General features: G+C 43.3%; 1 protein-coding gene across 1 annotated transcript in view; it reads left to right on the top strand.

Moving 5' to 3' along the window:
* LOC311264103 (neural-cadherin-like) overlaps positions 1-27,933 on the top strand; it is a 96,823-nt gene that overhangs the window by 32,176 nt on the left and 36,714 nt on the right. Inside the window, exons 2-14 of the mRNA XM_084364689.1 lie at positions 1,424-1,621; positions 6,865-7,090; positions 8,011-8,215; positions 9,346-9,457; positions 11,504-11,753; positions 14,435-14,577; positions 16,119-16,291; positions 20,399-20,567; positions 21,199-21,369; positions 21,771-21,943; positions 25,014-25,181; positions 26,733-26,982; positions 27,467-27,594. Coding sequence (XP_084220815.1) covers positions 1,424-1,621; positions 6,865-7,090; positions 8,011-8,215; positions 9,346-9,457; positions 11,504-11,753; positions 14,435-14,577; positions 16,119-16,291; positions 20,399-20,567; positions 21,199-21,369; positions 21,771-21,943; positions 25,014-25,181; positions 26,733-26,982; positions 27,467-27,594 — 2,366 coding nt within the window. The remainder of the gene's footprint in view (positions 1-1,423; positions 1,622-6,864; positions 7,091-8,010; positions 8,216-9,345; positions 9,458-11,503; positions 11,754-14,434; positions 14,578-16,118; positions 16,292-20,398; positions 20,568-21,198; positions 21,370-21,770; positions 21,944-25,013; positions 25,182-26,732; positions 26,983-27,466; positions 27,595-27,933) is intronic.

The following is a 27,933-nucleotide window of genomic DNA, read 5'->3' as shown; positions in this document are numbered from 1 at the left end:
CACAACACATCTGTTGAGTCAGCGCTCCTCCAGTGAAAGGATGCACCGCAAACTCCTGCTGCTTTTGTCTTGGATTAGAAAAAAAGTACATATATAGCCTGTGGTCACACACACAGGGGAGCTTTTATGTAATGGGATTTGAAATCCATAGTTACTTTTAGCCCTTAGGTAACTCCCCCCTGTGCGTTAGAGTGCAGTGTGTCTGTTCACGAGAGAGAGGCAGATACAGGAAGACACAAACAGGCACGCTAACGTACGTCAGCAACGTCAACAGTGCAAGCATGTGTCTGGCTGTGACAGGACGACTTGACTGTATGTCAGAGCTTTTGGGATTGTGTTCATATGTCTGTGTGTTTGTCCTGGCAGGGGGTGTCTTCTTCTCTGGGGTGAGGCAGATGGCCTCTGCGGTTTTGCAGCCTACTGAACTGGCTGGCAGCTCTTCTGACATTCCTTCATGCCACGTTGACATGAGATCACAGCCAATAGTAGCGGAAATAGTGTTCTTAGCTCACAATTCTGTGACTTGCTCCATTTTGCAGAAATAGCTTCTGCACAAAAAGTGCCCTAGATCCGAGCCCATGACATTGTCAGGAGTTTTTTGGCTCTCATTGTTTCCAGAATGTATTTAATGTAGATAATGATGCCCCACTATCAGTTACAGCAAAAGGCACGCCACGCTCCTGTCATAGAGGCAGCGACGCAGTTGTACACCACTTCTCCTTGGGCGCTGCTGTGCACTCTCGCTGTCTGCCCCGGCTCAGGGTTAGCGAGTTGGTAATTGGATTCCTGGAATCTTCTTATTCACTTCAGTGATGCAGTGTGCAGGCGACAAAATGCCTGCAGCCATGAGGCATCATCCCGGGGCCCCTGTGGGAAGATCAAGGTAGCCTTACACAGACGGGGGAGATGAGACTGTGGCTGAATCTGTCTCCCATGGGAAGCCGGGTGTCTGGAAGCCAGGATGGGTCCAATGATGGAGAATGGCTGGATGACGTCACGTCCACCAGAATCCACCATGGGCTCAAACTGCCCTCCAGACATCAGCTTCTAACAATCTCCCCTGAACCTGGCAGCTATGGCGAAGCAAAAAGGAAGTGGAAGAGATAGCGGGTGAATTGACATGTTAAAGATAGTGTAGCAATTGACTCTGACCAAAACTGTGAGCTGAATCGAGACTGTTTTAGTATCAGTTCCACATTGCAGATACAGGAATCACTGAGATTTATTCTAATCCTGCAGCATTATGTTTTGCCATCTGCTAGAGAGGATTTATGTCTGGCGTACCTGTACCCTCAGTTGACTCGCTGCTCAACGGTGCTTCGGATTCCCCTGGCTGCTTGTCTCCCCTCTACACACACACTTACATGACAGCTGTCACTTCCAGTAACCACTGCTCCGTCACTATCTCTGCACTATCCCCCAGGCCCAGACTGGTACCTGAACAAGGTGAAGCTGAAGATCACCGATGTCAATGACAACGTCCCTGAGTGGAATATGAAGCCGTACCCATACCTGGCTGTAGTGTCCCCCGAGGCCCCTGTGGGAACGTTTGTCTACCGGCTCCAGGCCCACGACGGGGATGAGGGCAAGAGCGGAGAGGTGGAGTACTTTCTGTCAGACGGTAAGCTTTTTTGCTGTACATCCACACAACCACATATACACATGACATGTATAGGAGCGAGCTGATATTAAAATAGACTGTGTTGTTGTTAAAGTAGGTTGACAGGCTATCGAGTCTTGGAAATAAACACAACTAGTCAGACACCAGCACAGTCGCTCAGACGAACAGCCACAGGCGTTCGCACATTCATTCATGCATTAATACACTCTTTAGGTGTCCATTAGTTTCTCTGTCTCTCTGTCACCCTGTCGCTCTCTCTTCCTCCGTATCCCTGTCTCTCTCTCTCCTGCACACACTTACATACAACCACACAATCACACACACACACACACACACACACAGCCAGAGGCCTTAACACATTTGTTTATGCGCTCTTGTCTATCTGTCGGCTTCTTTCTGTTTCACACACACACACATACAATCACACAAGCATCCGCTGACGCACACACAATCGCACACAGTGGGCTGTTGGAAGGCTGCCAGAGTAGTGGACCCCCTGGTGGTTGAGGGGATAGAGGTTTGTTAGCATGTCAGAGATTGGGGGGAGGATGTGCTAATCTTGCCAAAGGGGCTTTTACAAAATGCTCCAGACTTCTCTTTGACTAACATTAGTTTTTTTTTTTGCACAACTCCCTGTTGTGAGATAAACCACAATTACCACAAGGTACTCATGATTATGGCTAAAAAGCTAAACGAGTGAGGCTAAAACTTCTTGTAAATTGTGATGTTTGCCACCACAAACTAAATTATTTCCCTTCAGAGTAATCCAGACCCGATTTCAAGAATCCACATGTATTAATTTGACCCCCTTACTATGTGATTAACTTTCAAGACCTCAAGAGGATGAGAGTAGCTGGCCTTTTGATGAGCGAGGTCAGTCTGTCTGATCCCATTTTTTAGTATTAAACAGTGGTGGAAAAGAAGATCTTTTATTTAAAGGTGGCCTGTGGAGGTTTTCTTTGAAACAGACAAAAGTTATACATGCAGTATTTCTCACCAGAACACACTGTGTGTTTCCTCAAGGTCTAACAAATGTGTTGAATGCATTTCCTTCCACATAAAACATTTGTAAATCTCATTTCTTTTAAATACTTAAAATCGTATGTTGTTTACACTCGTGTTTGCTCGCTTGCATTCTCTCCGTTGACACTTGACACATGCGGCGGTGCGTCACCGCCTGCAGCTGTCAATCCGTGAGATGCTGTGAAATGGCAGGATGTGAAACACGTGCACGATGCAGAGAAAACTGGGACCCACAGATTGAAACATTGCTTTCCAAAACATCACTAGTGGGAAGAAAATACACAGTGTACCCTGAAAACGTAGCAATACCACATTGGTATCAAAAGTAACAGTATTCAGGATGCAGCATAGTTAACACTGATACTGCAATGGAAATATTCAACAATCTAAATTTTACATAAAGTATAATTCTGTTGATATTCTCAGTTTCTCCTTTTGCTAACAGAGTCCATGAAAGACCACAAACAACAACGATTTGCTCCTACGAACTAGCATTGTCTCTGTATCCAAACCTGATACAGTTTATTCCTGTTTCATAAACCTCCACTGAGATCCAGAACTTATTCACAGCACATCAACGCGCCACACGACTGGATAACTTTTTCCATTGAATATGAAAATGGGCACATTCTCAATGTCAGTATCGAGGTATTTGAGTTTTTTGGCCAGTCCTAATATTTATGAAGTGCTTTTGAGCAAATTTCATTATAACGAGATAGATATTGTGATTATATTTTTAAGGCCATAACACTCAGCCCCATACTGAGCATACCTGCCAACTTTGGTGATGAAAAAAAGAGAGATTTTCAAGGGTATCGGCAAGTGGCCTACCTTGCCCCAAAACAACCCGACGCATCACACATTAATAGAATAGATACAAGGCTGTGAATGAAAGTTACTTTTCATTAGTCTAGTCCAAAAGTCCAAAAGTTAACTTAAGTTTACATCACAAAAAATACCAGATAGACCTTCCAAAAGAAGAGGAAGACGGATAAGAAAGATGCAGGACTACAGTCTGCAGAGTGGTTGCTCAAGTACGAACAAGCGAAACAGAAGGCAAATATCAATAGAAAGAAAGGTCACCAAGTTCAGTTACATTTGAAAGTGTGTCTTTTCTTCTTGGGACCTGTTTTCATCCATTTTCAGCAGCAAACTTAGCAGAGCAGAGGGCTTGAGCGAGCGCACGTCAGGCAGGGTCGTTTGCGTGCAGCAATGCTGACCTTTGCCACTGGGGTGGGTTGCCAGGCACCACGACACCCCTTCCCACAAAGAAACTTCAGAGAAACCTCCACTGTATTTGAATCACAGTGAAATTAGGAAATTAAAAAAACGTTCCCAACGTACATTGTCTCGCTGCTCAAAATAGTCCCCCAAGAAATGCTCTAGTCACTCCTGTTTGAGTAACGTTTTCTAGAAACTACAGTTCCCAGCTGTTTAAGACATCATGATGTCCGTTTTAAACAAGGGACTAACAGGTTTTGTGCTGAGATCCACTGACAGGTTTGTAAAGTCAGAAAATACTGGGATATAGACCAACACATTGTTAGTCTGGATCCTTTTATAGGATTTGTTATATCATCATGTTCATCCTTACAGTTAACCTGTGCCCCGGTAATGATATGGAGCTGTTGTGTTTCCTGATAATAGTTTCACACTATTCCAGCTAACGGGCAAATAAATGTAGCAATGAGTTAATGGAAATTGTGAAAAGAAGGCTGATGGCTACATAAAATGGAGGGTAACAACGTAGGTTACAAAATGTCTTTATTATCTTCATTTAATTGCATATTCTCATTGAGGTCACTTGTAAGAGTACAGCAAATATTGAAAATATTTTAAAATGGTCTTTGCAAAAGCTTATTGACAAAGGAAGCGCATTCAACATCTTTGTTTGGCTTCAAGGATATGAACAATACAGGGAATATAAATGTAAGACTCCAAGCATCTTCGAGTGCTGCCTCAAATACAAGAGGAGCAGGTTTTTTCTTGTCAAATGTATTATTGAGAGTTTGTTTTCACCCCTCTAATCTGAATGCACTATGATTTAGCAGTAAATTGATCACAACACATTCCCTGTACCTGGCTGAGTACTTGGCTGACAGAGTGGTAGATAGTTCGATAAAACATTCCTGATTTAATGTGCAGCAGATGAAAGCAATGACAGAGATTTAGTGAACAACGGCCGTCCTCGAGTTCAAAACTGTAGCTGATGTCTCACGGTTGTATCATATATTACAGATTACAGTGTCAGTAAAACTTCTTCAATGTCAATGCTTCTTTCTTTACCACGTTTTTATTGAAAAGATGTTCTGGCAGTTGGAGAATGACAATGTTTTCTCAGTGATTTTGGACTGTTTGAACCCCAAGAGGGTTTTCCTTTGGAAGAAGAATGCTACTGTGGACCAAGGCTGAACTTTCCAATGAAACTGCATTGATGTCAGTAATACGAACATTGAGGTCAATGAGAACTGATGCCCAATTCATTAGTTTTCATCTTTTGGTAGCCTTTGACCTATCTGACCTTGGAGTGCTTTGGTGAATCACCAAATCTTCCTCTCCATCCAACCCAAACCAGGCATCTTGGATTCAGTGCTATGCGGGTTGAGTCGTACCCTGCAGAGTGATCATTCAAAGGCATGGCAACAAAAAGAGTTCAAGGATAAGTTGATTCTACGCACATCTCGTAGACGCAAAGCTATCGGGAAATTGTGTGAATAAAAAGAACGGCTGCACACTTGCCAAGGAAGTTTAATTAAAAAAAAAAAGATTTTTATCCCAGAAAAGGAGTTTAAACATAACTTCCTGCCCACTGGGGTACCGCAAGGGTCGGTGCTTGGTTCCCTTCTCTTCCTAACATACACCACCTCCCTTGGTTGGATTATCTGCTTAAAATGTTTTTTTCTTACCATTTCTGTGCTGATGATACCTTTCTCTATCTGACTTTCCCTTGGCATGCTCCAATGATCTATCAAAATGGATGAAGGAGAGTCACCTTCAACTCAATCTCTCCAAAACTGAACTCTTTTGTGATCCCAGACAGTCCTTCGATTTAGCACAACATTAGTATACAGCTCAGCTCTGGCCTCGCTCTCTCCAACGAGTCTGCAACAAAACTGGCTGTCGTGACTGATTTGAACTTATTATACTCAGAGGATTGGTGCTGCAAGACAATACCATATAGCCACATACAAACAGTATATTAACATATACAGTACTGTTTGCTATGTGTCCCCACATGAAAACATATTGACAGCATATTGTTTTTTCATATTGGATTGGTCAAGAGAATGTGGAGGTTTCCAGTGCACAGCTAACATTGCAAACGGCGAATAAGAAACATGGTTGTTGGACTAATAATGACAAGGATGAATCACCATCAATAGTAATAACTTGGGATAACAAGATCCTTTATATGTGAAGTAAATGAGATATAAAAATCACAAGGTGGAGAGAAAGGACACTATTAAAAATAGTCTTCTGGGAGATAACTTAGGTCAAAGTACGAGTTTCAGTTTATCATCACAATATGACACTCTCTGTTGGCTCCCACCTGCGGCTCACATTAATTTTAAATCACTGATGGTTGTCCACAGAGTGGCCACAAACAAGGCACCCTTACCTGAGCCACCTCATTAAGGTTTATGAGCCTTCGCACGACAGCTGGTCCTACTGTTGCTTGTTTCAGGGGAAACATAGACCCGAGTGTTGAGACAAGTATTCTTAAAGGCCTCTCCCTCGACCTATTGTGGCTCGGCTCGCACTTAATTTGTGCATGGTTTGGGACAAAAGCGGCTGCCAAGTGAATTAATTGTAAATATAAATGCAAATTCATGTTGAATGTCTACCATACTGCCTGAATACAAAATAGACATTAAATAGTAGCTTTAATAAAGCGGCTTTAAGTATCTTAATCCACTGGGACTTATAGTGGGGCCCATGCTAGAATTTAATATATGTTCACACTATTAAGATCTTTTGATAAATGAATGAATTGCACAGAATTTTATTGCATTTAAATGTTAATTTGAAGATAAATCATATATAGAAAAAAAACCTCTTCATGTGTTCAACATTCACTCAGCAAACCCAGCAAGACAGAGTTGACCAGGTGGTCAAATTTCCACTTCTGTGTTGATATTCAAGCCAGCAGTCAGTTGGTACTTCAACCATTGGATTGGTTTGCATCCAGCGCATCAATGTACCATTGTATTTCCCTGCAGGCGGTGACGGCTGCTTTGCAGTGGACAAGAAGACCGGCCAGGTGGTGACCACGGGGCTGGTGCTTCAGAGGGACAGAGAGTACTTGTTAAGCGTGGTGGCCCTCGATGGGCTGGGCAGCCGCAGTGCCCCCGCCATGCTCTCAGCGGTGGCAGGAGCCAGAGCGCCGCAGTTCACCAACGCAAGCTATGCCATTTCCATACCAGAGAACACACCTGAAGGACAGCCGTGAGTACCGTGCTCCTCGCTAACGTTCACCCACACATACATAATCAGGCATGGACTTGGGCCTGTGTGATACAGGCAAAACATCATGATATATTTTTCTTCTGTTATTTCCAACATCGTGTGACAGTATTTGGCCTTTTCAGTAGAAATTGCCGTGATGTGGTATCGTTCAGTTGCGCTGGGGCTTTTATTCAAATGTGCCCTATTCCCTTTGTGGATATCACCAAACACTCTTTGTCAGATACTTCATTGTTGACTCAATAGTATATTGAAGTGTAATCGCTTGAGACTGAAGAATACAATACAAGGAGGAACAACATTAAAAATGTCATTACACCTCATGTCTGTAAATCGTCACACACTAGGATGAACACATGCATGAATGCATACTGATTCACTGACACAACGGCACTTTTACACGTACGTCCCTTTATAGTAACCTACATTTGCAACGAGTAAAACAGACATGCATGCACATGAAGTATATCTCTGCAAAAACAAGTCTTACAGTAACTAATGCAGACATGCAGAAAGACGCTTGTCTTACGTGTTGATTTTCCATTTGCTACCTGTGAAGATTTATGTTGATGAATATTCATCTGGTCACACCAGAGCACTCACCCGTGAATTAACAAATCATCATCGCACACCATTAGGACAACGTACACTCTCTTAACCGTAAAAACAAACACTGATATCTGCATAATGGTACGACATTATTACACAGAACTGACAAGTACTGATTGACTGTGTTTATAGCACATAGTCAATGGGCCATACAATAATTGATTCCATTACAGTGTGGTGCTGATGTAGGAAAAGAGGATTTCGATATTAATTCAACATGTGTGCAGCTAAAAAATCGAATAGTAGAGACTGTTTCTCCTTTTTCTTTTAATCACTTTCTCTTTGTTCCGCAGCTTCCTGGTGGTTTTTGCCATTTCCTTCCAGAAGCAGCCGGTCAGCTACAGCCTGCTGATTAATCCCAGCAGCCTTTTCAGCATTCGGCAGGAGACGGGGGAGATCAGCCTGACCAGGACGCTAGATTATGAGAGCGACCAGCGACGCTACCTGCTGATGGTGCGAGCGAGCGAGGAGCCCGGCAGCCTCAGCTCTGCCACAGAGGTTAGTTTAATTAGCGAGTGATACGGGGCGGCAAACGTGAGTCATGTACGAGTTCGCGCACTCGGGTCAACTTACCCCAAAGCGAAGGTCCACTGTGATGTTTTATTATTGTGCCTGTCACACAAGCGTTTACTCGTACTGCTGAATTCAACTTAAATAAAAAAATTCTGCCCTGTTGCCGACATTTTCTGCTTCGTGTCCTCCCACTGGACTTTCGCAAAGCTCTCAGACAGACCAGTTCTCACCTCAGTGTTTTGCGGCTGACAAGGCTGCATTAATGGCAATGATCTGATCTCGGCACTGACCTATTGACATCACACTACTTGGCAATAACCACAGGAGGGAAAGCAGCGGAGTTTGCGGCTGTCTACAGGAATGGCACGGCTGAATGGTTTTGAAAATGTTAACAAGTGGACCGCGGGGCCCAAGTGTTTTGTTTCTGTGCGATTTGTTTCACCCTTTTGTTTTTGTGTCTCAGAAAGGAGCTTTTCGTCGAGAGTGCGATCTGAAGATGAACTGTGTGAAATATAGAACGCACTCAGAGGCGCTCGGCATGAGAGCTCAAAAATCTGAAAACTTCATTCGCAAACGAATATTTCGAGCTTAACTATTCATGAATTCAGTATCATTTAAATTATTAATGCAAAGATTTTGTTACCCAATTATCATGTCAGGCACTCAGTTCGTACAACAGATTTAGTGGGCAAAAATCTCCCTCTGCTCAGCTGCATGTTGTGGAGTCGGAGATGGAGACTGGGAAAACCTATCCCAGCTATTTCAGGACTATTACTCAGCTGTCACTTCACACTTTACACACAGTGGTGACAGGGAGCTTGCAGGGCGGAGGGCGGCTAAGGGCCTTTGTAGAATACACACACATGCTCAGAACATTTTCTATTTTTGACTCGGGGAAAATCATGAAGTGGAAGATAAAGGATGTGTTGAACTGGCAACTTGAGAAACTATAAAATGCAATTTAGATTAAGTTTTGGGGTCAGCTTCCTGTAGAGAATTTTCTATGGTTGTCTCCTGGATTTGAGGGCTAATTTTGTATTCTTCTCTGATTTTGACTGTTTTCTCTCCCCTCTCCTCTCCTCTTCCTCTCCTCCCATCGCGCCGGCACTAATCAGGTTCAGGTGTTGATAACGGATGAAAATGATTGTGTCCCAGAGTTCCTCCAGTCCATCTACAGTGTAGATGGAGTTCCTGAGACTGTAACCACCGCCACATCCCTGCTGCAGGGTGAGTCTCCGCTGACTCAATATCTCACATCCGTCTGTTTCAGTTTGAAGTGAGGAGGGAAACTATCCGAAAAAGTCACTCTTTCTGCAGGAAAAGACCAATTGTATTTTGGGAGAAAGCCAAAGCTGCTATTCAGACGTTGAGTCATTGTTTCGGCTCATAGACCCGTAATGCCTCCATTTTGGCACACTGAAAGAAACTAATAGATCCCTCAGATCTGCTATCGTAATCTCAATTATACTGAACTAAACTAGCTGCTACAAAGACGCCGTACCATTTGTTTTGATTTATTATGTACTGTATGAAAAACGGCATATCAATTTATCTGTAACTGCTTGAGGCTACCTTATAATTATCAATTATGAGGCTGAAGGCACTGCATAAAAATACACTCCAGTGAAGAAACATTTTGTGCCAATGTAAGTGCAGACAGTTTCTGTACTGTAGCACGTCATGTATGTCTGTTAGCTGTAAATCTTGATCAACTTTAGTCCTACAGACATTTGTATCAGTGTTTATACCTTTGACAACTAAACTAGAGGAAAATTTAGCAACAGCCTAAAATAGAAATGTGCTTAAACAGGACTGAGAATTTTGCAGTCTTTATACTTATACTAGGTTCAAGGCAAAAGTTCCCTCAGCTCAGTAAACCCAATGCACCATCATTCAGCAGTACTCTTTTCACATTTCACCGCGTTCACGGTTTATTTCTTGTCGAATGTCTCTGCACCTGTGGGATTTCTGTCCCCCATGGGCTGCCATAGGTGATTTGTTGGGAATCTCTAGCTGGGTGATTGTTTCGACTGGATTCTGGGTGAGAAAAACGGAACAAATTTAATCTGAAAACATTCGAATACACAGCCTAGAGCGGAAGAAATTGTTGGCACGGCAGAGCTGGCTCTAGGAGAAAATGGCGCAAAAATATAAACCAACGCATCAACAAAAAAAAATAATTCACCAGTGCGGCAGAAAGAGCGCCGCAGTGGAGGCATCAAAGGTAAGAGAGAGTGAAGACAAGGGAGTCTTCTGAAAGAGGTACCAACAGAAAAGTTCGATCTTCATGCTACAAATAGACTGCAGCTGATACACCATGAAAGTGTGCTTGACTTTCGCAGCTCAGGACGCCCTGAACATCTGAAACAAAAGAGAGAGGAAGAGTTAATTTCTTAATCTGGCGGACTGCACAGCTCGCTAATGAAATGTCAAAGTTTTGAGGCACCAAGGGAGTGAAATCCCCATTACCCCCATCAGCTTGTATTCTGCCGGGGGCAACGACACAGATGAATACTTCAGAATGAGGCGATCACCTCAACTTTGCCCTCTGAGGTTGATGGTTGAGAAGGTATAAATAATCTTTAGTTGAAACTATTGAGGTTGAAGGGAAATGTACCACTTCAGTTCTTTAACGTTTAATGAGACGATCACATTATTGAGATTATACACAGAGTGCAGAGTAAATTGCCGGTGTGAGACTATATCTGAAGACAGTGAGATGGGAGGAGAGTGAAGGTTTGAGATGCACAGGCTGCTTGTGTTGATGCCTGACACAGAGGAAATGAACACATCAAAAGAATACGCAATATGCGAGTGTTATGAGCTAGAGGCGCTTTTGTATGAAACAGTGAGTTTAAGTGAAATTCACCGAACAGCAAACTTAGACTAAAATGAGCTCTTCAACCAAGGGTGTCAATATTTGTGTCTGTTGCTCTATAGTTTTTCTGTGTAATTACCTCAAAATCAAATCATTTCCGAGCACAGTCTGCAGAAAACACAGCTCGTTCATTTCATTTGCTCTCTTTGCTGTCTTCTAGCTCCTTTCTGCAAATGATGGTTTTAATTCTGGAGGGTCACAGTGCAGTTTATGTGCTAGTAATTGTAGCTGTCAGAGCTTATGATCTATTACATGTTTAGCGGGGCCATAAAGAGATAATGATGTACACAGATGTCAACATATTCATCAGCTGATGCCATCTCATCAGCTCATTTTCGATTAAGTCTGAATTGATGGTCCTAATGTGATGTCTTCCCCCCCCCTCCCCCGGGCAGTGCTGGCCACGGACTGTGACTCTGGGTTAAACGCTGAGCTCACCTATTACACCCTGAGCCCGGATTTCAGCATTTCACCTCATGGGACCGTTTTCCCCGCCGGCCGACTGGACTATGAGAGACCCAACCATCTGTACGAGTTTGTGGTGATGGCGACGGACAGCGGGGACGAGCCTCACTCGGGCACCGCCACAGTCCGCGTGAGGATGGCAAACATCAACGATGAGGCCCCTGAGTTCTCCCAGCCTGTGTGAGTGACTTTATCACTTAAACTTTATACTTATAGAGAGATAATCTATGTGAATATATGGATGAATGGGAATATCGTGTCTGGTCATTTACATGGAATAATTCAGACGCATTAACTAACAACAAAACAAAGATTTCTGCATGATAGCCCACCTTCATCTGGCAGCTGTAAACAACAACCTCAACAAAATAAATAACCCTCCAGGAGATGAAAGTACAGCAAATATACAAACGCAGCCACACAAACATCATCCGTACTTATTTAGTACTCGCAATGAAATAAAAAGGTGCAAGGCCAAGCATCGAGAGTGCTGTGAGGGGATCGATAAGCTATTACAAAAAGTATTCACTGTATGTGTCTTTGTGCATATAAATGTTGCTTCATTTAACACAATAATAAGTTTATTTGCACCTTTAATAAACAAATACAGCATGCTCAAGGGATATTTCTTAGCTTACATGCATTGTGACTGTGGCCCAAATCATAAAAGCAGAAAACTTTCACATTTCACTCCACCGAAGCTTTGCTCTTTGAGAAGTCAAGGTAGTTGCATCACAGATATATAGGTTGTTACATCACACATCACGGGCCTGCCACCCTTAAGGCTGTTCCTCGCAATAGTATTTGATGCTGGGAGTACTGCCATGAATAGTGGCCAGCTTGCATCAACACTGCTGTAGTAAAACCAGCAACAGTAAGACAAACTCAGTGTATTAAATTTGGCGTGTTAATCTCAGCAATCTGGCATCAAAACAATCTGTTACTCACTCCTCACACATACACAACAAACACAGTGGGACACTGTTACTTTCAGAGAATGTTCTGGAGATAAAATATTCTTTCCTCCATATTGTAGTAAACAGAGCTTTCAAATGTCAGTCTTTGGGGTTTATTTTTGGCCTTTTCCGAAGGTATGCTGCAGACTGACTTATGGATGCGATCCAGTGTGTCCTCGACCGCCTTTTTTGGCCAAGCTGTGTGAGTGGGCGGGCAGCAACTGTCACGGCAGCTCCGCTGCATTTATTCCCCCAAACGAGTAAGCCGGTTGTCCTGTCAGTCATGTTTCAATGACCTTCACTGAAGACTGTTGCCTACCTCTTTTACTCACTCCTGTTGCATTGTCAGGTGTCAGTCTCGGTGGGTGGCTCGACACAGAGCCCAACAAACAGGCAGGCAGAGAGGTGGACATGTGGGCAGGCAAACATAAAAGTGAAGAGAAAAACACGGTGAAACATGGTTGCAGGGCAAACCACAAGAGGATACCGAAACATGCACGGCGAGTAGACAGGAGACAGCCAGTCAGATATGCAGATAAACAGAGAAGCCTGTCGGCAGCCAGACAAATACTCTTGCCAGACCAGCAGACAGATAGTTAGAAATTCAGGCATTTTGCCAGCGAGGGTGTGTTGGGCGCTTCATCATAGTGTGGCTTACTGAGATGTAGATAAGTGCTGCGAGGGCAGGAGAGGACAGAGCGGCCAAAAACAGCACAAAGGCAGACATGTAGCGGTAGACTGATGGATGCCGTGACGTTTATAAAATTAATCCTCCAGTCAGACTAATTGAGACATCCCGACATGTGAGTGGACGGACTTGATGTGTCCTGGCATGTCCTCTCACGTCACATCTGAACGAGTTGTAAAAGTGATTGAAGTGAGGGAGGGCCCGCGACACGCTGTCCAGCAGACAGACAGGCGGTCTTGCTCTGTCTGAGTACAACTTCACAGTTCAGTGAGACGAAAGAGGGGAGATGCTCGAGGAAGAAAAGCAAGGGGGGAGTGTATACGTCTCATCCCACGGAGATGCGGAGAGGTGGCCTCTGAGCCGGGTGACAGATTACAGGTCACTCATGTTGCCACGGAGACTGCCGCGACTGGCGGAGATGAATCACCCATCAGCGTTCTTCTGTAAACCATCAATCACCTCTGACTTTCTCGCCACAGACGCCGACACCGCCCTCCCCGCGGACACACATAGTTACACACACACATTAGAAGAGGATACGGAACAAAATCTCACAGGGGATGAGTTCTGCTGACGAATCAACTCAAACTTTGTGTGAACGCCGCCCCCTCTTACATCCTGCACCTCTCTGTCTATCAGCCTTCGTCTTTCCTCCCCGCTCCTCTCTCTCTCTCTCTTCTCCCTCCGCCCTCACATATCACTTCACCTGTCACTTCTGTGCCAGCCTTCTTTTCTGTCACCTGCTCCTCTCCCTCTCCTTTTCCTCTGTTTTCCATCCCTCTTCATCTCTGCGTCCTCCAAGTCACGCAGTTCATCTCCACCCCATTGTGCTTTTGTACCACAGTGGTATATCAGTCTCCTGTGTCTGGCCGGGCATCTCGCTGCCCAGCACCACAGAGCAAGCAAATCACTGTTGACATTTTAAAAGGCACTGGATCAAATGGCTCACAGTGTGCCGGGGTATGTGGAAGCACCATTTGTTCAATGACTTCAACATCCCAGTAGACATTATCATTTGTCTCTGGTCTGGCCGGCAAAGAGGATAGGTTAAATCATAGTGACAAGCAAAAGCCACAACCATAAGTCTAATCAGCCTGCTGATGCTCTGGACTGTGTGAAATGATTTGTATCTCCTGTCCGAGTGTGTTTCTATCATTGACTTCCATGTGTGCGTTGTCACTTTGCCGCACTTGTTAAACTCGAGTTCCTCCTTGCAGATATCGAACGTTTGTTTCTGAGGACGCCGGCCCCAACACCCTCGTCGCCACAGTTCTGGCCAAGGACCCAGACGGCGACGGTATAATCTACTCCATAACGGCGGGAAATGAGGAGGGAAACTTTGTCATCGACAGCCAGAAAGGTGATACTTCTTAATTTTCCGCCCAGACCTCGCATATGCAGCCCTCAGTCTAATTGACAGGCTTTCCGTCAAATCACACATTCAATTTTCCCTAATACATTCCTGCTACAGTGGCGCGCAATGAATGCCCTCTACTCTCAAAGTCAATGTGGAAAGATATTGAAAGTTGATATTAAAAGCTGTAATTTCAATATGAGAGCCGTTCTTTCTATTATTGCAGTCATAAATATAAACGATGACATTATTTAGACCGTTTCTGCACTTGGTTTTCTATTTTTTCCTGCAGGTACAGAGAGAAATGTTCCCTATGTTTCAGAGCTTTCTAGTACTGGCGACTGCACAGTTTATCTTTTTTATTTACCCTTTGATCCGAAACCAGTGGCAATCGCTGTGACATTTGTCACCCAACCCTTTCAATTCAATTTCACAACAACTGCTCTATCATAGCTCACAATCTTCAGGCTGCGCTCTGCCAGCTCCTCTTTCTTTTGTGTCATCTTTTTATATTCCCTTCCACCCTTTCTGTGTATCCGCGCAGCAAGAAAAACGCAAAAGGCTGATATCCTTCTGGTGCAGGAGAAATCACTATATGGCTTCCCACTTACTGTATATAGGAAGAGTGCGGGCTCATTGAATAGCTGCTGGAGCTCGTGTCGCATTGGTAAACAAGGTTGACATTTCAGCCAGGATAATTACAGTGCACATCCCACAGTTCACTTATTTTAATGTAGTGGTGCAGCGCTGTCAACGTCACGCATTGTCATTAGGAGCCGGGGCGCTTCTCTTCTCTGTGGGCTGCCGGGATCACAAGCAAATTGGGAGAGAGGAGAGTCAGGCACTCGCATCTGTGTGTCAGCATGCTGTGTTGTCTTTAATCAAGAGCACTGAAAGAGATGAATAGAAACACAACGAGAGAATAAAGAACCTCCCGATGCTCTCACTTCATTGAGTTTCCCCCACATCACAGGCGTCTTGTTCGTCCCGCGCCCTCTGATGTTTTTGTATTACTGTTGACGAGAAATATGTTGACTCAGATGCTGCCTGCTTTTATCCCACCTTTGATCTTGACTGTTACATGAAAGCAGACAAAGGGGGGGGCAGAAAGGAACAGCTAATAGGCATCTGCTGAGCCTGGTTAACTTCTAACCCCAGTCACTTACTACTTTATGTTTTTGCTCAAGTGCTCAAACTGGATGGGCATCTTTTGAGGAGAGCATGCAATTATTAGATTAGAAAATGTGACAAAATCACCAGTGTGAAATTGCTTTTGGATTTAGCCTGCATATCAGATTTTTTTACCGTTGCGTGGAGTTCTGAGGTGGATTTTTCACTACTTGCTATCTCACTCCCGACTTCTAGAACAACAACATCCAGTCCGCATTTACTTTCCGCTCTGTTTTTATTGATAGCGCATCCTTCACCATGCAAGGCCACAGTGGCAATAACATCCTGCTTAATGACTAATGGAATGGTACCGCTTACTGTGTTAGGAGGGACGATGTTTTATAATGTGTAATTTAATGGGTCTGTGGTCTTTGCAGGGCTGATTCGTCTCCGCTCCACTCCCCTGCCCAAGCTTCAAGGTCTGGAATACGTCTTGAATGTAACAGCCACGGACGACAATGCGTCAGGTGGGCCACACCCTCTCTCCTCCACCGCACGGGTCATCGTCGGAGTGGATGATGTCAACAACAACAAACCTGTGTTTGAGCAGGTGAGGATTTCTTTTTAATTTTTAAGAATGGCAACAACTATGAGAATGGGCACCTCTCGAGCGTGCTTATTAGCATGTTTACCCCTTTAAAACCACTGAGAGGTAACGTGAACAACATAGATCAACTCCTTACAATGCAATGTACTTCTGGGTCCACACAGTTGTCATGCACCAACCATTAAAACACTGTTTGCAAGCAAGAAGACCTCCTCATGGCAATGGCAATTCCTGATGGCAGTGACCCGCCCCATTAGGACATTGCGGCAATCGCCAGAGGAATGGACAAAGAGCCCAGGGTGTTGCATTGGCCTGACACCACAGGGCACCACCAGCGGCCCTGTGTCTAAGCCTCAATAGATCGGACACAGGACCTCAGGGGTGTCCTGTGGTGTCTGGCACCAGGGCATTGGCGTGAGACCCCTTGTGTCCTGTGGATCTGATTGGGATCTGGGGAATCTGGAGGCCAGGTCGATGCCTTGAACTATTCCTCATACCATTCCTGAGTAATGTGGTGTCACATCCTGCTGGAGGGTCAATATATGGGAGTGCCATTGCTGTGAGGGGGTGTACTTGGTCTGCAACAATGTTTGGAAAGGTGGTGCATATCAAATGGCTTCCATGTGAATGCCAGCACCAACGATTTTCCCAGCAGAACGTCTCATTGTAACAAGATGATCAATTTTATTCACTTCACCTGTCAGTCCCTTTTAATGTTTTGGCTGATCGCTGTATATAAAGATGGATGACATGACAGCTCCCCAGAAGTGAAGCCAGAAGATGTTGATCAAACCGAGTTGGCTGGATCTGTGTTATGAATCCTGCCCTGTCCATATTTGCAGATGTGACAGATGGACTAAAAATAAAATGTTTCCCAAAGATGGTGTCTGTCACTTTAGGTAGGTTCTCATCACGCTGATGTTCAAGTGTTATTTTTTCTGATAAGTTTGGTTTAAATATGTGTTTTTGATTCTATTAAAAGGAAGTTAATGAGCAAGATGGGCCGCGTTAATTTAGCTCCACCAGCTGATCACTACTGCACAGACTCTGACTCCAAGTGACATCACCAGGTCCAGATGGCAGAGCTCATATGTGGGATATTTTGGTGAAATTTTTTGTTAAGTACAAGAACAAGGGTAGTTATTTCCCCCTGGGAGGCGAGAATAAAGTGTATTTTCCAGAATGTCTAATAATTCCTTTAAACTATTAGTTGTATTCTTTGTTTTTGCCACCAACCCTGACCCTTTCTTACAGTTTTGCACAGTAGCTAAGACACATTTCTTGAAACCTTCCAGCGTTTTCTCAAAAAATGGAGAGAAAAAAAACAAATCTTCAGACTACATTTACAAAACTTCTGGCTCTTTTATGCAAAATCCCTCCATAAATCACCTGAAGACCATTTTATCCGTGCTCAAAGTCTACTCTAACATTGGAAAACACCGCGTCAAGGACATGTAGCTACAGATAATGCATTTTCAGGTAATATATAAGAAATGTACATTCACAACTTGTTACAGAACATATTGTATACTGTGACTACTGCAAGTAATGCAGACGAGGGATTCATTCTGCCTCAGCATCACGTCTCAGGCAAAGGTCTCTTTTTCCAGGCAACGGGGGATAAACCCTCTGGTGTGCTGGATCGAGCCTTGACAAGACTCCTACACCTGTGTCACTGCAGGTCAGGTCTAATGCCTGTAGGAGATTTTCCCTGGTGTTCTCCGGTCATAGACCTTTCACCGGCATGCAGAGAAAAAAAAATCCTATATTGAGTTGAGGGAAGGGGATTACACTGGAAAACAAATACCGCAAAATCGCTGGTTGATATTGAACTACTAACATTTCAGGACACCGCCGTGAAAACAAAGACTGTGTTCAGATGTTCAGTGTTATATCGCCCTAAAGTGGAATGGTGGTGGAAAAACCCCACGATTACTCACGGCTGCAGAGAGGCTCGTGCTGCCCCCCTCATACTGATCAGGGACTTCCACATTGGCACGCTGGCCAATGATCTTCTCTTCTTCAGACTGAACCAAGCTTCATCCATAAAACTGTATCCAAATCCTGAAACAAACACTCACTTTAAGTAAAATAGATCAAGATGAGTTGTTTGTAAGCGATGGATTTACATACATTGGCGATCTTTGCGTTCTCTTTTGCGTTAGGAGGTAAATTAATCGGTAAATTGTAGAAAGGCTGACGCTGTTGATTCCTTCAACATTTACATTGTCTTCAACAACTCTGTGCTGTACGTTACACAGTCGAATGGCCTTGTCAACAATAACTTGCTGTTCGGAGAACACAGAAGTCCTTTCACCCACGGTCTTGCAATTCAAAAGATATATATACAGCGAAAATAATAATGGGTTCGACTTCGATAAAATATTGCATGGCGAGAAAAACTAAAATTGTTTGTCCTCTTCTGATTGTCCTTCTCAGATTGTGTTGTTGTGCTCTTTGTCCCGCTTCCCTCACTGTCAATCCATGAACAAGAACATTGCCCATCACAGTCGCTTGATTTTCATTTGAAATTACTGCTATTGTTCGCACTTGTTTTTCCTCGTCCTCACATTCTTCCTTCTCGTTCCTCCACCTCCTTCGTGTACTCGTCCACCTCAGCCTCTCAGATTTGCACCTATTGTCGTTATCGACGGTATCCTGTGCCCGCCGTGCGCCTCTGAACTGTCTTATACTCTGTTCAGTTGGTTTAATCTCGTTAGGAACAAGTGTGATTGTGTGTAAACTGCACTGAACAATTGTGGAAAACCGTGATAGCTAACAGCGAGTATTTTTACTCTCATCAAAGAACGTGCGTTCGCAGTGTTGTTCCATCTTTCTCTCATCTTCTCTGTCCATCACTCCTTCCTCCCTCTCTTCATCCCACTCTCCTGCTCTTTCCCTTTTTGCCCCGGCGTTCTCATTTCCCTGGCCTCCGTCTCTCTCCGCTCTGTTTTCCCAAGAGTTCTGATTAGCCCCGCACACCCACTCTATCTTTAGGCGCTCCATTGGGAATTCAATTAATTCACGAAAAAAAAAAGTGCAGTATCATCACAATATACCATACCTGTTTAATTAACTTCCTCCCTAATTACGTATGACTTGAACTTCAGCGGGAGACATATGCATGAGGAGCAAGCAGCTCCAGCGGTCTTTCAGGTGGGGCTGGATGTCCCTGGAAGGCAACTTTTTAAATATCAAGTTGCGCCTCAGAACTATCTCGGCTAGCGTGACCTTCTGTTTGATATGATGTGATTTTTATGAGCAGCTATCTACAGGCCGTACTGTCTGTGCCATCACCTCCCATGAAGCCTTGCACTGTATTTCCTTTAACACTTGTGCAAGAACTACGTCGAAAGCGAAAATAAGGATGAATTCCTCGTGGAGGCAGCCATCTTGCCTGTTACGCAACCTGGGATTGGTCAGTTTTGGAGGCGGCGAGGGAAAAGGGACGCTCGTCGTTCCAGACATCAAAGGTTTTTTCAGCTTCCCGCGATTAAAATGCATCGATTTACACATCTATTCTTATCCCAAATAATCAAAGGTGTGATGGTCACTACTTTATACTCCCGGAAAAACACAGTACCATCAAGTAGAGTACAGCGTTTGATTGTTTTTTTGTTTTTTCACGAGCGCTATCCTCATGTGCTCGCTCGTTTCCTTTGATCCATCTCTGTTTCGCTGTTGCTCTCGCCTATTGTTTTTCTATGTTCATGGCCATACTGTTGAAAGAGTTGCGAGCATTTATGTCTGATTTCAAATAAAGGAAGGACTCCAGAGAACGGCTCTTTATCTGGGGCATATATTCATTAGGGGAGGATGGATTCCTGGCTAAGACAAAGCTGTTCACTGCTGGCTCTTCAAAAGGAATCTGCTCAAGTGTTTTCATGTTCATAGATGTGGCTTATTGTATCTATAACTTCTATATTGTGTTTCATGCTCTGTACCTCCCTGTGTGTGCATACTGTACTGACCTTCTACATAATGAGTTTATCCTTTCTGATCCCTGCGTTCTCATTAAAGTAACGTATTTCTGACAACATAGTGTCATATATGAGAATAATTTCTCTCTCCTTCTTTTTTTTCCTCCCTTCTCCTCTCTCTTCATCTCAGTGCCAGCAATATCGTGAGCAGGCTTCAGTGCTGGAGAACCAGCCAACGGGGACTTTTGTGTTGCAAGTGCATGCTGTGGATGCAGATGAGGGAGCAAATGGAAAAGTCAAATACGGCTTAATGCACAGAGACAGCGCCATGCCCGCCTTCAGAATTCATCCCGACACAGGTAGAGCCGTCATGGATTGTCTGGATGAAAATAGGTCTCAATTAGATATAGAGCGCAGAGTTTACTGTAGATAGACAGCGCTGCATGTTGGCGTTGTTGATAATTGACATTCCTAATGGTCAGTCAAGTTGAACTTTGATCCGAGAGGGTAGGAAGTGTTCCCGTTCTTCAAATTGATATTTTGAAGAAGTCAAAACCTGCCTCGATCGATCCTCATTACGTTTAAACCTGCCAGGCTGGACGTGGCTTGTCAGTGTATAAGAAAGACTCTACATAACAAAAGGGGGATGGAGAATAGACGAGCTGATCCGAAGTCCAAACACGTGGCGTCGACGTGTTCTGCTGTCAGTCATTTCCTTTAAGGCTTCGCCTCTATTTTCTTCATCTCGAAATTTAATAACAAAGTCGCCGTACTTGAAGGGAAGGGCTGACTCGCTCTTTGTAATTGTTTGCTTGTTTCCTTGATTTATGGTTGGATGGTTAGATTGATAGCTAGACGGATGGATGGATGGTTAGATAGATTGATGGATGGATGGTTGAATGCATGCATAGATTGGTGAACTGGAGAATCACTGAATGGATGGATACGTAGATATGTATTCATGTGTGCACGTTTCTTCTATATTTACAGGAGTGATTGTGACAGCCCGGCGGTTCGACAGGGAGCGGCAGAGAGAGTATTCAATTACAGTTACGGCCACTGATTGGGCGGAGGAGCCGCTCATAGGCATCTGCCAGCTCACCATCCAAATACTGGACCAGAATGATAATAGCCCCAAGTTTGAGAATCTGCGCTATGAGTGTAAGTGTTGGATAAAAATGATACAAGCTGATGCAGCTGTGGGACAAAAAATTTGTATCATGTAGGCATATCAAGGACTTTAAAGATGCTGAGGTAAAGTTTAAGTTTTACTTTAATTTGACCTAATTGAGGACGTGTTTTAGTGCGTAAATGCAGTAAATGTGCCTCTAGATTAAATTTTGTTTGGGAAAGAGAATGAGATCACATTCATACCCTTGCTTAATGAATTGCATCTCTGTGAGAAAATTGGAAATAGACATAAAAGAAAATACCTTGTCAATAAACTAAATCATTTTTGCATAATAACAGTGTGACCTTCAGCATCCTCTTGCCCTCAGGCTCACGAGTCTCTACTCTTAGACAAGCGAACTGAGTGCACATACATTATTTATCCCCTGTAGACTTCCTGAGAGAAGACACTTTGGTCGGTACCAGTTTCCTTCGCGTGGCGGCTCACGATGATGACTTTGGCACTAATGCAGCTATCGCTTACTCCATGTCCCTGGAGCAGCCTGAGTACCTGCGGGTCAACCCTGTCACTGGATGGGTCTTTGTTAACCAGCCCATATCACAGGTCAGTCAGCAGTTATTAACGGCCTCTCTCTCTCTCTCTCTCTCTCTCCCTCTCTCTCACCAAGCACTCACACTCACACACACACACTGTCTGTATCACATGGCAGCCTCTGGGTCTGTGTCAACAAAGTTAATGAGTACGCCACCTCAAAGTGCCTCCGTCTGCTACTTCCAATCTAGGGTATGTGTACTCACAGAGGTGCCGCATGTGGAACGACCACAGAGGACGAAGACGCGGGGAGAATGATTCAGCCCAAACAAATGATTAAAAATAGATTTTAACGACTTGGAGTTCCTGTGGTTCTATTTGATGACCACGGTTCTGTTCGGTCCACTGTTACTGAAGACTTCAGATATGCAGAAAAGTCCCCTAACTCGCAGTAGCTGTTAAAAGAAACGAGAGCCTTGGCACAGGTTTTTTTAAAATGCTAACTATCACAAAGCAGGACCCATATTAAATACTCCGGCTTTGATTTAATGGATTAAAGACTTTAATTTTAATTTATCATCTGAGACTTTGATAAGGAGACTGACAGCACGCAACCGCTTTAGATGAGGATTTTTTGAAGTTATTAACTGAAAAAATTGGATTGGATTCAACTTGCAGAGCACGGTTACCACCATGCGAACAGCTTGTCTTAAAAACTGAAGTCGTATGTTTTTTGGAAAAACTGCTGCAAAAAAGACAGCGTCCCTCAAGATGAATTAAACAGGTCTTTCTCAAAAGTAAAGCTGTTCGACATGACTCACACGCTGTCCTTCACTGGTTTATCTTCGTCAGCTACAGTAATTTTGTGATCGCGTGAGTGTCGGTGATGTAACACATTTTCTTTTTTGTTACATTTTTGATCGCTGTGTTGTCGACTGTCATCTTTCCTGTCGTGTATCAGCTCTCGCCTTCCTGTTTTTCACTTATTCAAATCTAAATGTTGTTCTTTGGCCAGAAACTTGCTCTAGCACTATGGAGACATTTATTATTTAGTATACTTTTTAGTGCACTGGTGTTAAAAGTCTTTGGAAATTTTGCCGCTGACTCATGTAAAATTGAAAGTGTTAAGCCCCAAACCTCGCTGAACAAAGCTGTTGCATATTTCAAAAGTGGTTTCAGAAGCTATTTGAATCATCCCACACTCTGTGTGCTGTAACTAAGCTTGTAGAAGCACTTCATTAAATGTTAAATGTCTCTGTTGGTCTGAGACATTGTTCTTTTTTGATTTTCTCATCACAGTTTCTGATTACAGTGAATCACGTAGGACAAATTTTCACACCGAACTTGAGAGTAAAGTGTGCAAACGGAGTTCCCAGTTGACTTGCAGTCTTTCAGTTGACATTTGGAGGACATTGCACGGCGGCAGCACTTCTTATGTTTCTCAGACAGCAGGGCCAGAGCCAGCGTAATGCACCGTACAGTACGACCGCACACAGAATTAAGTGGAGAATACGGAAGAAAGGTTGCGACCACAACCGCATGTTTCAGATCTGATACCATTACTTGCAAATTTAATTTTAAACCGCGGTTGGATATTACCACAAAGTCAGTCAGCCATTAATTTATTGTAAAAGCCGCAGCTGCCGGGTCCATATTGGACGTCGCCGATCACAATCTTTGTTCCCTGGTATCAAGCTTTTGGAAAAGAGTTGTACTTGTTCACAAAATATTAATTGGATTGTCCCAGGAATAGAAAATGTAATTCTGAAGTGAAGTGAGATTTCTTTTTTTTTTTTTATCTGGCTACAATAATAGAGTTGCTAGGGCCACAATTTGCATTAATAGAATAATGCAGCTGATGGTTGAATTGTTACATCGTAACAAAAGGATTCTTATTTGAGCCTTTTTTTTTTTTTTCATTAACAAAGTGGTTTAACTATGACTTGCATTATCTTTGACTGTTAGTGGTTGAATTAAATAAAATTACCTAGTCTGAGGCCAGAGGAGGCATTTTAGAGGGCTTTATAGAAGCTACGCTCTGCTGCGAGTGCTACGTTGATGTAACACATTGTCTCATTTAGATAAACAGAATCAAATACTCTAATGACCTCTCAAGGAAAATTTTCAGCTTTCCCTGCAGTGTCCGCCTTGATGAGATACAGTTCCTCAGTCAAATTCACCCCCTTATTTCCTAGTGGTTCAATTAAAGCACAATAAAAAAAAAAAAAAAAAAGGAGAGGAGCTTTTTTGCAACCTGAATTATAGCTTAATAAATTTTGGACGGCTCACCGTGCTGCCTCTGTTGTTTCTCTGCCTAATTAAATGATTTTCTGCCGTGGAGTTCATACAACAAGTTTCGGTTTAGGCAGGATCCTTTTCCACTGCTGCAGAGCAGGAAAGAGACACAGCCGTGTGTTAGTCCAATTATAGCAAGCTGATTTAACAGTTATTGTTATTACTATTTTCATGCTACATCAGGTATATACTGCATGTATATTCCAGTTCTGTATATTATACACATTTAGTAAGTAATCGGTTGTAATAATCGTACGTTTGTTTGTTCAATTGTTCTTAAAATTAGCGCTGGATATTTGAGAGTTTTAGAAATGTAAAGAAACACCATTTTCAAATTTTTTACCTGAAAATGTACGTAAACAATTAATTTAGTTTCAAACCGCTGCTTCTCTTCTGTCAGTAATCAACTAATCGTTATTGCTCTGAATGCCCTGATAATAATTTGGCGACTGCAATCACTGACAACTATGTACACACACATTCATATAGACATGTACAAATAGATAGAGGAGCAGATACACATGGACTAACATAAGTTCATGCTCATAAATATTATGCACATACACGTACAGTACACTGCCATGAGTTAGGGAACATATACACGCACACATACACATGTAAATGGACTGTGATGTAATGTAAATTATTGAAAACACTATGAGAATGTCACTATTTATTATGTGCTAAATTTAACTAATGTACTCTTGGTAATGATATGTTGTGACCTTGTTTTAATAAGGAGCCTTACCAGGGACACAGCTTTCCAACTAGAAATCCTCTCTGCATCAAGATGATCAAGATCAATGCATTTATAACTGACTGAATAAACTGTTTGCTGTTGACACAGAGAACCTATATAACGCGGGAAATCATAGCGACTGACGGGGGAAACCGAAGCACTTCTGTGGAGCTGTCAGTCACCATTACCAACGTGAAGAACCAGCCTCCGGAGTGGGAGAAGGAGAGCTACAGTGTCGTCATCCCTGAAAACACCGCCAGGGATACGCCCATAGTGGTACGTCTGTCTGCACGTAACTTGCTCTGTTGTTTTTCCTTTGCCTTGCCACTTTTGAGTTGCTGTAATTGAACCGTCTGAGTGTTTGTTTACTGACTCCCTTGCATTTGTGCACATTCTTGTGTGTAATTCAGACAACGTGCTCTCTTTGGGCTGAAAAATATGCCTTTGAAAAGCTTGTCAGTGCGCTGGGAAAATCTGTAAACGTTATTCAAAGATTGATGCTGTAGGAGATAGCTGACGTTGAATTGCATGTGCTTAGCAAGTTTCATGACTCCGGGCTAATTAAGTCAATCCAAAATGTCTCCTTTGATGTGAAAAGTATATACACAGTAGCTGTCAATCTGGAGAGCACAAAAAAAAATGTTAAGGTCTTTACAAGTGGATTCACTGTGAGATGAGAGGTTCATTCAGGGCCAGGACAAGTCTGATTCTCAGCTTACTTACTGTCGTCAGACTAAATGAAAATCTGAAGTATTTTGTGCTTCTTTCAGACTGCAAAACATGAATTACTGTCAGACCAACCTCTTATTTAGCTTGAAAAGATGTGTCTTGACCTCTCACAAGCTAAAAACCTTGTTAACAAGAGTAGTGCAACAATATTTGGAAATACACCTGTATGCTCTCTTGCAAGATTTGGATGAGAAGAGATGATGGCACACTCGTGTGTGAAAAAGCTTGGTTGGCTTGGCTCAGCATTAAAGCCTCGAGGCAGTGAGAAACAGCTCGCCTGTCTCAGACCAAAGTATGAAAATATGGCTACCAGGAGCTCTGTTGCCTTTTCCCGGTTTCTAGTCTTTATGCTAAGCTAAGCTAATTTGCCTCACAGCTCCAGCTTCGTACTTAGGACTCTTGTCTACAGAGCGTTTTTCTCGCCAGTGCCAGCGTCTTTTTTCAGTTGTTCACAATAAGAAAGCATCTGCAGCAAAAAAAACCAAATGTTTCAGATCGCTCTAGATGAAAATGTTAACTTTTCAGAAAAGGTGCTGGGGACATCGCCACCGCACTTTTTCTTTCTCCTGGACGAGGCGATGATATTCACTGTATTTTTGTCTCTTATGGATCATGTCATGCACCCACATCGTCCTTGCTCTGTGGCTGATAGCTGGAGCCGGTACCATCACCATTATTAAGCAGGCAGTGTCGATCATACAGCGGTGGTTGTTGAGATATTGTTATCATAGAGACAACACCAGCGTGCGGTGTTTTTTCTTCATCCCAGCGCTCCACCAGGCCAGGCGCCCTTTCTGCCCCCCAAAAAAAGCTATGTGGACACGGGCCCCTAAGCCTCACAGGCGTGTGCAAGGTATTGCCAAACTCTTGGCAAGAAAGTGAATCAGAACATTTTCCCAAGTTGAAAACCTTCCCTCAAGCCCAGAATAAAAACCTTCTTTTTGGTGTTTTAGCAGCTCAAAGCCGTTGAGCTTTTTGAGCTTTTTCTCAGCTCAGGGCTGTTTTCTGTTTTTTGCGTCAGTCCTCTGTAATTTTTTATCCTCAACCTGTCGGGCTTTCAGCGCTGGCAAAAATCATGATCTAACTTCTCGTCTTCAGACAATCAAGGCGACATCTCAGCTGGGTGACCCGAGGGTGACCTACAACCTGGAGGACGGGATGGTCCCCGAAACCAACATGCCGGTTCGTTTCTACCTCTCCCCCAACCGCGAAGACGGCTCCGCGTCCATTCTGGTGTCCGAGCCGCTCGACTACGAGACCACGGCCCTTTTCTCTCTCCGGGTTCGAGCGCAGAATGTGGCTGCGGTGCCTCTCGCTGCTTTCACTACAGTTTATATCAACATAACAGGTGTGACTCTTACTCATCTCACTCAAACTGTCTTTGTTCTTTGAGATGTATGATTTAAATATAGTATAAAATCAATATAAAATGTCATATAATGTCAGTTTAGTGAGCTGAAAAGGTAATAAAACATCTATAGTAACTTTTATTCATGTAAACATAATATCTGAGTCTTTGTCTATAACTTCCCTTTTGTTTTTGCTTTGTACTGTATGTGTAAAACAGCTGATTTATCAGATGATAATTTGATTGGCTTTTAGCCGTCAGGTATAATGTTAGGTTCATTTGCTGGTGAAAAAAGTCCAACATCCAGAAAGTTCAAGTCAGCAGCTGCAGTAAGCAGCGTTGCACTTGAAAATCAACCCCCTAAATCTTTTATGTGCACATTTACTGCTGCTACAGCTTAGGATGCTGGAGAATTTATTACCTAATTACAATCTGGAAATTAACACATTATCAATTTGCTGCTAAATCTCTCTCCTCTCCCAAGATGTCAATGACAACGTGCCCTTTTTTACCTCCTCCATCTACGAGGCCTCGGTAACGGAGGGAGCCCAGATAGGAACTTCGGTTCTACAAGTGTCTGCACATGACAAAGATCTCGGTCTGAATGGAGAGGTTTGTGGTTATCTTCTTTGACATGCAGGAACAACAGATTAAAGATATTTATAACCATGTGTGTAGACTCCACGCTAGAAGGAGTATTCTGTAACATCACACCACAATCCCACTTGTGTGGAAGCTTTTGCGCCGGAGTTGTCAAAGTGTTTTCAAAGTGGTCTTGGGAACTGTGCCATCGCAGCTGTGTGACTGACTCTGACAGCATTGGAAGGAAGAAGCATTGATCTGTTTTTGTCTGTAATGAGAAGAAAGACTGTGGGAATATGATAGAGACCTCCTGACATTTTTCAGCTACAAACGCCTTTAATTTCTGCTATTTCTGCAAAATTATTGCTC

Source organism: Pagrus pagrus (genome assembly GCF_965226575.1).
Source record: "Pagrus pagrus genome assembly, chromosome: 10".
NCBI classification, from domain to species: domain Eukaryota; kingdom Metazoa; phylum Chordata; class Actinopteri; order Spariformes; family Sparidae; genus Pagrus; species Pagrus pagrus.
Note: the sequence above shows the minus strand (reverse complement) of the source record. Positions and strands in the feature narration are given on the sequence as shown.